The sequence below is a fragment of the Bombyx mandarina genome, chromosome 11 (assembly GCF_030267445.1).
Source record: "Bombyx mandarina strain Sakado chromosome 11, ASM3026744v2".
NCBI lineage: Eukaryota > Metazoa > Arthropoda > Insecta > Lepidoptera > Bombycidae > Bombyx > Bombyx mandarina.
Window position 1 is genome coordinate 10,944,102 of NC_143218.1, and position 12,133 is coordinate 10,956,234.

The 12,133-nt window shown below is 40.5% G+C and overlaps 1 protein-coding gene across 1 annotated transcript in view; it reads right to left on the reverse strand.

Moving 5' to 3' along the window:
* The window catches only part of Zip48C (Zinc/iron regulated transporter-related protein 48C), a 74,991-nt gene that overhangs the window by 11,901 nt on the left and 50,957 nt on the right, over positions 1-12,133 (reverse strand). The window contains exon 6 of the mRNA XM_028172296.2: positions 6,620-6,778. Coding sequence (XP_028028097.2) covers positions 6,620-6,778 — 159 coding nt within the window. The remainder of the gene's footprint in view (positions 1-6,619; positions 6,779-12,133) is intronic.

Genomic DNA, 12,133 nt, shown 5'->3' on the forward strand with positions numbered 1-12,133 from the left:
GCCCGACGAGACAATATGGAGATTTTCAGAAAATATCATAGAAATCGGCCCAACCGTTTCACAGTCTATACAGAACATAAGCCGACTTTTATATATACATATATGGTGGCAAAAGTTATTGAGAATCTGTGCAAAACCAGATCACGGTCCGCTGTTAATTTTAATGGTCCGTTAATTTTGATATTTAGGTATACCTAATATATTATATTCATTGTTTCATGAAAACATCGAATACTGGGAACTAGTCGCGTATCTTTGATGGTACTATGACAGAAACTGTACCGAGTTCACACAATCGGATAAATGTTTTAGAAACGCAGATGGAACGTATGTTGTATAAATACAAGCATTGATTTTTATTTAAATAGATATCACATGCATACTATGTTCCCGAGACTGGATTATAAGTAAATACGTTGATACCACATAGCGTTACACGAGGCCGATTTAACTGTAATGGTATGCGGTTAGATTGTCTGAGATCGTATGTACTCTTGGAATTGTACTGTGGAGAAGTGCAGGACAACGTCTGGAGGTAGGTCAGGGAGTGTCAGACGGCTGGATTCCCAGACAGTGACGTCAGCGCATAGACAAACTAAAGCGTCGTCCCCAGCTTTATCCCGGCAAACGAACGTTTTATTTTATGTATTTATTGTTATTGAGGATGCCGAGACGGTGACAAGCCCACGCGTGGCGCTCTCAATTTACTTCGCGTTTCGCGAGGCTGCGCCGCCCGCCCTCTTCGTCTGTATTTCCTGTATAGCGTCTAGTAGACTTGACCGAGTATTAAGCACAAATTTTAAGTGTTTTTAGAATCATTCCAGCGGTATGTTGGGATAAATCTTAGACCGCTGCTTAAAACGGTCTACGATTATTTTTTTTGTTGACTACTATTTTCCCTTAACCATGCTTATTAGGATAAGCATTTTATATTTGAAAAGTTCCTGGTTAGATCAAAACGAGTTTTGCGAACGAAGTTGTTTGCGGATTCAGAGCAACGTTTTTAGAGGAAGGCCATTACGGTCGGGGGGTATTTCAGACGGAGAAACTGATATTCGTAATTTATTATCTGTGTAACAAATAGGAGAAACACGTTCGGAGGGCAATAAATGTCGGATTGGAAACGCGTCGCGAGGACAACGGCGGCGTCGCGTCCGGGCCATCAGACGGCGCGTCGCTATTTCGGGCCGAGTATTTGCGGAGCTCGCCGCTGCCGCATCGCGCCTACACTCCACATGCCACTTGCACTGCAAGAAACGCTATTATATCTCGCTGTCATTGCTGCTATTTTAGATGTCTATATAGGTTCCGAATTAGTATTGACGGTCTCTTCTCCCGCTTACATAATGTTATGTCTGGACTCGGTCTTAAATAAAGATTTCTAATCCAGACTCGTTGCTGGTCGGTTTTTTTTTATTTTCAGATTTATTCAACTCTCGACTGCAACGTAGAATGATAATATTTCAATAAGACTTTTATGATTTCTTATTAGATATATAGATACATTAATATCTGTTACATGTATCATCACTTTTTTTTTAGGATTCAAGGATTACTTGTGGCCCGGTGGCTTTCCCAGTTTCACCAGGACAGGTGGGCGAGCAAAGGCTCAGCCAGGAGGAGTGGGATTTGTTAACAGCTGCCCAAGCGCCTCCTAAGGAGACTTAACAACTCAAGAGCAGCTGCTTCGCGAATGAATCTACTACCGAATCGGAATCGCGACCCGCTGAGAGGATCCGGCGAGAAACTCAGCGAGCTGATGCATAGGTTAGGTTGCACGTCGAACTCTTTGTCGAGTTCGATGAGTACGATTACGGGGTCCCTAAGTCAACTCCTAGTGTTAGAGCTGAAAGCGTCTAATGCATAGGTTATTGAATCTGATGGACCCATAAGGACGTATCTGGGGCGTCGACAGTGACTGGCTCCTGCGTGATCAGGATTCGGGGATAGCGCCGCCAACGATAAGGCGATTATCATGACGCATAGCCTTATCGAAGTAGTCACTATCGTACAGCTACTACTACTGCTGCTACTTCCATGATGCAGCGACCCTAGCTGGATCATGACTTTGTTACCATTATTGTAATCGAATACAATTTGTATAACAAATTCCAATTTTTAATAATGTTTCTTTCAAATCTTTTTACGGTCACAAAAGATATGAGCGATTGTAAAAGATAAACTTCTGTAGTTACCCGGTAGCTACCCCAAGTAAGTAGTCACAACCGAGTTCTACGTATACACGTAGATAGATCTTCTTCGTCTTTGTATACGGAAGGGAAACCAGACCGGCTCGGAACAATAAGTAAAATTGACAATGGCATCACTGTTTGTCGGGGGGAAACGGGCACAATCGGCGGCCTTCTATCTCACCCTAACAAACTTCAATTTATTTCTGTTACAACGAGAATAATTGACGAAACGAGCCCCCTTTAGTTGTAACTGGATCACAGAGTTTTGGCCCCGAAATTATTGTTTTGTTAACATAAATAACTTAGACGAACAGTTGATGTGTTTCCCAGGCCGTCTTCCGTATATCGAACACGCAAAACTTTTAAATTGTTTCATCCGAACACAGAATCATTTAGGAAGTCAAAACCAATGGAAAAAGCTGCAAGAAGTGAACACGGATGGAGCTTTTGACTCTTGGAATATTTCGAAACAAAATTGCAACGACAAACATATTTTCTGTTTAATTTCATTGATGCATGGAAATTACCAGCTGAGGCGTGGAGTCCACGGTCTCCCGTGAACACAGGCTACTACTGTTAGCTTCACGAAATATGAACTTGCTAAGTACAAGTATTTTTGCTTAGTTTGGCAAATGAAATAAAACCGTCCGTAATCTGATGCAACCACGCCGAGATTCGAACCCTCTCGTAGGTCCCATTTTGTTCTAGGCAATAGTACCTAAACACGTGTTGATCAACGACTTCCTTTCATTTATTGTTGTATTTCAAATGAAACTTTCAAAATCTTGTAAAACGTAATTTCTGTCAGTAGGACGTATTTTAAGTTCGCACGGGTTGGTTAATTTCTAACTCATTTTTGCCGCGGAGCAGTCATTTTTTTAATTCTTTTTTTTTTTAAGAAGGAAGGATTACTGGTTTCCCGAATGCCTTTTCAGTTTCAACAAGATAGGCGGGCAAGTGCGAGCTCAGCCAGGTGGGGTGGGATTCGCCCGAGCGCCTCCGAAAGAGACCTAACGGCTCAAGGGCAACTGCAAATGCATCTACCACCGAATGGGAATTGAGTTTTTCAAATTCTCCCACCCGTAAAGTCATATGAAGGTTAGAGGACCTTAGAAATTGTGGACTGTCTGGCTACTTCCCTGTCCGTTACAGCAAATTCACAGCTTATTTTCTTAAGTACTCACTTTTACTCAATTATAAGCTCTATTTCTGATGTTAAATACTGGTGCCATATCTTGTTGCAAGTCTCCATTGATGATTACTAATATTCTGCCTTGAAGCCACGATGCACTTTGATTTGAAGAGAAGGATAGCCGACTAATGTAATTGAGACAATAATCATTTGTCTCGTATTCATATTGATGCTTTGTTTATTTAAAACCCGATGGGCTGCGAGTTCGTCTGACAAAGAGCTAGGTTTATTGGACAAAAACTCCCGATTCCAAATTTATTGTGTTGTTCAAATTTGTTTAACCTCATAAATGGTACATTTTCGGTAGGCAGCGGCTTGGCTCTGCCCCTGGCATTGCTGAAGTCTATTGGCGACGGTAACCACTCACCATCAGGTGGGCCGTATGCTCGTCTGCCTACAACGGCAATAATTTTTTTTTATTAAGATCGTTTAATGTATACGGCAAGGGTTATCTTCTCGAGGGATTGTTTCGACAAAGGCGTGATCTTGTAACTACCAGTTTAGATCAGTTCAAAAGTCTTAAAATAGTGTTTGTATTTCTGTAGAGGGGAATTTGGTTGGCTTGCATTTATGTAAAGGAGAATTTGGTTCGATCGCATGTCTCGTGATGATTACGTTCTCAATTTACTTAACATCCGCATTATGGAAAAATAACAAAACATAATCCATTCAATTTGCATTTATACGATAACAGGAGTTAGTGAGTTTATAATATACATCACGTACTACATAATTCATGAGATTAATTCATTTACTTTTGGCTTGAAAGTTGTCTTTCGTGAAATCACACTAATCAAATAATCTGTTTTTTTTTATTAATATTATTATCGGAATAGATATTAAAAATATACTTTATGTTGATTTTTATGATTTTCTAATACTTTATTTAGTACCAACTTACACACAGATGGCTGTACAATTTGTGTAGTTCCCAAATTAAATGTTTATCTCGATAACTCTTGGCGTTCGATATTGGGGCTTTTAATCTGTCCCTGAATGTATATAGTCCACGCAATAATTTACCGTGACATCTGTTAAGCTATTTAAGGGGGCCTACACGCTCATTGAAACCACATTGAACCCCACGTTTTCGTCCATTACCAACGAAGAGGGTTCAGGGAACGTTTCTTCACACACATTACATAAATTTGAGACTTTGAACAGTTGTGAATCTGTTTAGACATTGTCGAGATTGTTTCAAGAACTTTGAAAGTGTTATCTTTATTAGGCGTCGGTCATTCAGATGTGGTGCTGGGGAAAGATGCTTTGTTTTCCGGGGACAGTATATTGGATTAACATTTAAATTTTGCGAGAACTCAAGATTTGCTCGCGGCTGTCATCCGAGTGTCTTCGCAGAGTCCTTGAATGATTCGGTCACATTGCAAGGAACGTTGGAAGCAAGCGCGAGAGGCTCATCGTGACCTGTAAAGTGGACGGGAAAAGGCCTCGTGTCGCAGCCCAATATGTTGGTCCGACCAGACACCGCTCTTGATTCCACAGTTCACAACGCCCTTCACACCGCCAGAGACAGACAGAGAAAGGTGGTACGAGAGAAAGTGATACAAGATTGTGGTCACATTCTCAGCATTGAGGAATACGGCGCAGAGAAGATCTTTTTGGCATTTTCGATAAGTACCCACATTTTATATTATTGACGGATATATGTATTAACGATACCTTTAGCAATCTCGGATCTTAAAGCTCCAAATTTCAATAATAGAAAATGTGTACTCCATTTTGAAAAGCCTTATTTTAATCTGCATATTTGGAAGCCCATAAAGGTAACATAGGTCCCTATGTCGATTAATGATTACTAGGTACGTATTTTTACTGGTATTCTGGTCTGTTGTTAAGAATAACGTTAATAGTTAACGTTAAGAGTTTACGGTAGGCAGCGGCTTGGCTCTGCCCCTGGCATTGCTGAGGTCCATGGACGACGGTAACCACTCACCATCAAGTTGGGGCGTATACTCATCTCCCTACAAGGGCAATGAAAAAAAAAAATGAAGAACGTAAAAATTTAACAAAATTTTCGTTAAAAAAATAGGCTTTTCTAGGGATACATTTATTTATTTTTTATTGCTTAAATGGGTGGGCGAGCTCACAGCCCACCTGGTGTTAAGTGGTTACTGGAGCCCATAGACAACTACAACGTAAATGCGCCACCCACCTTGAGATATAAGTTCTAAAGGTCTTAGTATAGTTACAACGGCTACCCCATTCATTCATTAGTATTTATAATATAATAGTAATCAATTCACTAGTATTTAAATTTAGCACCGAACTTTAGTGCAGTTTCACTACTGAAACGAATCAAGCAAGACAATCGGGCATTTCTTAGTTTTAAATGTTACCTAAAAACACCGAACATTTTTTAATATTTTAAATCAATAAATGTAATAAATATGTTAGGCTGAACCTCGTGATCTTGCCTACCAACGCGAAGATGCTGCAAAGGCCCTTTAAAGCTACCAGCGAATATGTAGGAGGAAAAAAGATGATTCAATGGTTCAAAACTAAGTCAATGCCTCAAATCCACGGACCCATCAAATCCTACAGCAAAATAAATGATATTGGACGACAATTAATGAGTTGTGAACAGTTTTAATTTTCAGATGAATGTTATGGTTTCATTTTTATAAATCTTTACCAAATATCTGCGTACATCTCTACTTTTATTTTATTCTATGACATTCTACTTTCGTTTGGAGACAAAAGGTTTAATGCACTTAAACAAAGGAACTGTCACAAGAGAGATTACATTACTATTTAAATTACTGCAATTTGTGTATGACTTCCTATGCACAATGCATTTACACCCCTATTCATTAAGATCTCGAGACTTTATTGACATCAAAGAACTAATTAAAAAAAAAAAATATTATTTTTAGATATAGCGAAATTTTGTCCAGGCGAGAAAGCAACTGTTAAAATCAAGTTGCTACAGTACGTTGAAGCGAGAGAAATTAATGTTATTGTTTTTGCTGACTATTGACTATTCTTTGTTTTACTTTTTAGCCCTCGTAAATAAAGCTGATCACATTGGTGACAGCAGCATGTAGTAGTAATTGGAGTTTTTCAAATATTTTTACGAATTGTTCAATGATCTTTCAATGTCTAGTTCCTTCGGGTGATCTATAACGTATCGTCGATTGATATGAAGTCGGGTAAGTTTTGGGGCGATGTCTTAGAATACGAGTGTAAGATCTCAAGGAAATAAACATATTATACTTACGAAGCGTTTGCCTCAGGGATGATGTCATCTGCCACGACGTATATCATCGCTCCGGCCGCGAAAGCCAACGCGTACGGCAGAATGGGTCTAGCGGCGGCCACCGCGACCGCCCCCAGGACACCGAAAACCGGCTCCACCATCCCGGATAATTGACCGTACCTGGTGGAAAACTGAACGATTAAGACAGTTATAATTCCGATAGATTAATCCTTTTTTCCTTCGAATTTTCTTTTACTTTAGTAAGTTTTGACTGAATTTAATGTTTTTTCTTCAAAAAATGTAAATAGCACAATATAAGAGAAATAAATAGTAAACATATAACGTAAATCTTGTAATATGTATATATTATTATATGTAATGTTTACTGTATGCACTAGGTTTGTGTCCCTAATTCTTCTTTCCTTTTGCGGGCCTACTGGAAGAGATTACAACATGAAATAAGTAGTGCCCTTGTACTCTGTATCCTTATTGTCGTGTTTTTTCTAACAGCTGGGTGTACAAAATATATTAAATAAATAAATAAATCGATATCTTAAAGAGTCGATGATTTTGATCGAATTTCGGTCACCCCCAAGCCTCGCCCCAACGACCACCGGTCCTGCGATTCCTACTTTGGATATATTACTGGTGAAATAATGAAGCAACGTATTGTATGGATCGTTTTAAATGACTCAAAACTATTAATCGTGATTAATAAACGCATTGCGATCAATAGATTTTCATTTAATTCTTAGCTATAAACACCTAGTTATTAAAAGGTTCGCTTTTGTTCGTCGACAAATGTGCTACAATCGCATTTAATAGCGACTTCCATACATATTTTAAATTCTTATCGTTTTGAAAAGTATACTTGTGGTATACATAGGTTTACATATACATAGGTTTAAGAACACTATTAAAGAACATCTGTGCAATAAAGTCAATGATTATCTAGAAGATTGCACAAAGTGGGAGTGAGTTGCTCGCTCCGGGCATTTCAATATTGCCCACTTCGATAAAGCGGCACGACACGAGAACCCTCTCATCGTGGCCGCCGGTAACTACATTCCCGATCCTGCGGACAGAATGGGAAGCAGTCGACGTCGCCCAAAACATGTCATCTCGGATCCTCCCGATCCACTAACGGTGCTTCTAGGTATTTCAAGCACCGGTCACCCTTCTCGTCGAACCCGTCGCTTGCGACGAAGGGCTCGACGAGTAAATTAACTCTCAGACACAGCCCACTGAGTTTCTCGCCGGAACTTCTCAGTGGGTCGCGTTTCCGATCCGGTGGTAAGATTCTGCGAAGCATGACTCTTGCTAGGGTTCGTGTTAGCATCGTCGTCAGGTTTGAGCCCCGTGAGCTCACCTACTAGTTAAGGTTCCGCTGAAATAGCCTCTCTAGGCTACCAGCTAAGGTAGAAAAAAAGATCAATATTGCAATAATTGTTACGTTATAATACGCATTGTAAAAATGAATATTAAAAAAATATCTCATTTAAAAAAAAAAAAAAGTGTGTGTGTCCGCTCCGACGCACGACTGGAGTTTACTGGATATAAAAAATTAAACGAAACAATACGAGAAATAGTTCTATATTACGACAACACGATACACTACAGATTATTAACAAATTAACGAGACACAAAACAAACGACTAACAAATATATGAAAATACAATAATGAGAGAAACGCGCGATCAGTACGAGGCTTTGTGGCGGACTGCCGGCGCAGCAGCCCGGCGTCACCTGCGATAACGCGGCCGCGCGTTGGCTCCTGATTGGCGCGCGCACGCATCACGCAATCAGGAGCCAATCAGGCGCATAACGCATTTCGTGTGACATGCTAGTACGATTTTGATTGGCGCGCGCACGCATCACGCAATCAGGAGCCAATCAGGCGCATAACGCATTTCGTGTGACATGCTAGTACGATTTTGATTGGCGCGCGCACGCATCACGCAATCAGGAGCCAATCAGGCGCATAACGCATTTCGTGTGACATGCTAGTACGATTTTGGTCCCCATAATTTTCATACCCCGGGCCTATATATGTAAATCGATTCTAAAGGAGGAAACTCCAAAAAAAGAGTTGCCTGCTGAGTTTCTTGCCAGTTCTTCTCAGGACGGAGGCTAGTTTTTGTGAATTGGCGGTAGTTCTTTTTGACGTTCAACAAGTACTTATGTACTTTCATTTATGTTGAATAACAATTTTTTGATTTGATTTGATTTCATATATGTACAGGTGAAATTATTTTGTGAGTCACAATATAATAGATAGAATAGTCGTCGTTTAACCTCATGTCTCAAGATGGGTGCCCCAAACGATTATGTTTTACGTAAAATTTGTCAGATTGGGTGATCGTCTGCTTATCTACAGCAACAGAGATCGAAGACGTGGGTAATTCATATATCACTTTTTTTTATTAATTGCTTAGATGAGTGGACGAGCTCACAGCCCTCCGGGTGTTAAGTGGTTACTGGAGTCCATAGATATCTACGACGTAAATGCGCCACCCACCTTGAGATATAAGTTCTAAGGTCTCACAAGTATAGTTACAACAGCTGCCCCTACCCTTCAAACTGAAACGCATTACTGCTTCACGATAGAAATAGGAAATGGTGGTACCTATCCGCGCGGACTCACAAGAGGTCCTGACCACCAGTAATTACGCAAATTATAATTTTGCGGGTATGATTTTTATTACACGATGTTATTCCTTCACCGTGGAAGTCAATCGTGACCATTTGTTGAGTACGTATTTCATTTAAAAAATTGGTACACGCCTGAGATTCGAACACCGGTGCATCGATCAACACGAATACACCGAACGTCTTATCCTTTAGGCAGCGATGACATCATTTCGCAATGAATGAAGGATTTTATGCGTGTGAAATACAAGGGAATAGTGAAAAAAATGATATGGACTTAAGAAGGAGAATTGGTTAAGGAAGATCCGACAAAAGCTATTCCGTATGCAATAGAAGAAAACATACATAGTTGTCGCAGCTAACAGCCATAATTCCAAACAGAGAAGCACTGAAGGAAGAAGTTTAAAATTGGAACCTTCGAATTAGATTTAGGGTACTAGCAATATTTCTTTTTGAAATCAGTATCACCGTGCCCTTTAATTTTATTATTAATTTAACCCAATCAACATAATTTTGTAGTCATTTTTATTATGGTTTATACTTGATTCTTTGTCCGTATATTATACATCTGTATAGTATATTAGTCCATATATATTATGCGTATATTCACTATTCCACCCGTATTCAATAGAGAATGTGATAATTTCTAAAATAACAAAAAATATGACCAATTTCATAGAGACTAGTAATTGCAATGTACCCATAGCACTCTCGTCGCTGAAGGTGTATTGTTAACACTTTCTAATTAGATAGATTAGTATTATTGCAAAGACAAATAATGGTTCAGTAAAGTAATCGCGTATTCCTTCGTGTTATTCTTAACTAATGTGCAAAGATATATATTAACGGAATATGTCTGTAAATTTGCGGTAATCACTGGTGTTAGGGCTCACCATGAACTAGAACAGTTAGGTACGACTATCCTGTCGATCACGAAAGAAAAGCTATCGTGCGTTCCGATATTAAAGATACCTCGTGTTTCAAGGTATCCTTTCATGCTCTGGCTCCGATGCGGCAATTAAAAGATTGTGATAAGTTTTGTTCTTAGAACATTCTAGATTATAGAAATCCGAATAGAATCAAACTTGAAATTACTTGTTTGTTGGCAAGAGAACGTTGTGTGGTAACGTAAGCCGCACTTTCAGTCTGCTTGGTATCTATAGGTCGTTTGTTTGACTTGTGTGCGTTAACATGTATAGTGCATGTTCTTGTTCTGGTATGGATATTTTATGTATAAAAAACACAGAGCCGACGTCGGTTTGAATATTTGGCATAGAGGTATGTTGTTAATTTTCACGTGTGCGGGAGTCGATATGGTGGTACAGCGGGGTGAGGCGTGCGGCGGTGCGATGCCGAAAGAGGCCGCTAACGAATTGTTTTGGTGAAAGTGCGGGCCGGTGCCGCGACCACATTCCGACGAACTGGTCGAGGAGCCGGCGCTGTGGGAAACGCCGTCACAGGGCCACCCCACACGACGACTAGCCCATATCTGAAGCCCGCTCAACTCGACCACCGAACCACCGATGTCTTCGACTCCTGTGTCGCATACTTACCTCTGATAACTACCTAACTAGCTACCCTAAGGACAGTTCGTTTTAATATCAGTGATTACTGGCGAAGATAGGTAGATACAAGCTCATTGCTTACATGGTATCCACCATAATAACATGAATACCTTCTGAGTATACATTTAAAACCAGAACGTGATCGTCTGCAGAAATAGTGAGGCAAGGTGGCAGTTTCGATCTGTGTGAAGAGTACATCCAAATAAAATGTACGTGTAACAAGTTTATTTATCGTGTTGTGTAGCATGGGATTTACGTAAGGTAAAATGATTTAGCGTGGCTAGTAAGTGGTACGTAAGAGGGAAACGAGTTTGATGGAGTTGGCGGGAGGCGCGGGGCGGGCGGCGAGGGCGGCAGGCGGGTGCGCGACGTGATGTTATGTTATCGCATGCATTATTCAGCGGGTGGCGAAAGCGGCAATTTGCGACAATATCCACTGATTCGCAGAACCGACGACTGTTGAGCTGCCGACAACGCATAAAACAGGATGCCACTCACTCAATAACCACCTCCAATTTGAATAAAAAGCTTTTGAGTAAATTGTTGTAGTTTTGCATGTTTTTTATTAATTTACATTATATAATTGTTCGGCGTGATTGAAAAGTGAATGGTTAAAAGAATTCTTTTGATATTGTTGCAATGACGGTTAAAAATGAGGTGCTTTAAGAATTGCAGACTTTCTAAATCTATAAATTTTAAGCAAATTTAACTTTAGATAAATACATTAAGACGCTTTTGTATTTAACGCCAGTACATTTTATACGTTTTATGTTTGGTATTGTTAGTGATCAAAGTGAAATGTTCTGAAACTGCGAGCTTTGCATTAATCACTTAGATAGCTATAATGTTCATCTAAATTTAAACGAATATGAATGTACGTCATCAATCAAAAAGGAATCGATCGACCAGCGCATGAAGGCGTTCGGCATTCGGCATTCGAGCACATTAGGTGTGGCAACGTGGCAATATGCGCACAAGAAACTGGCCTTGATTGCGCAAAACAGCACCATCAAAGCTACCGAAGCCTTCCGCGACGACTTCTTCGAGGCCCACGCGGCGACGGCGGCGGCCGCAGCGTACCTCTCTCGATTTAATTATTTAAGTGTGAAGGCCAATCGCCTGGGGCGGGCAGCGGGCGGTGCGCTGCGACTGGTCCGACGGGTGCGGTCCGGAAGAACGCGCAGACAGCGCGCCGCCGCTCGTACGCCGCGCACACCACCAGACTCTGGGGCACCACAGCGACACATCACATAACCGAACTCACGCAACGCTTCCATTTCGAAATAGACAACTCTCTCACAGTTAGCGATCACCATCTAGC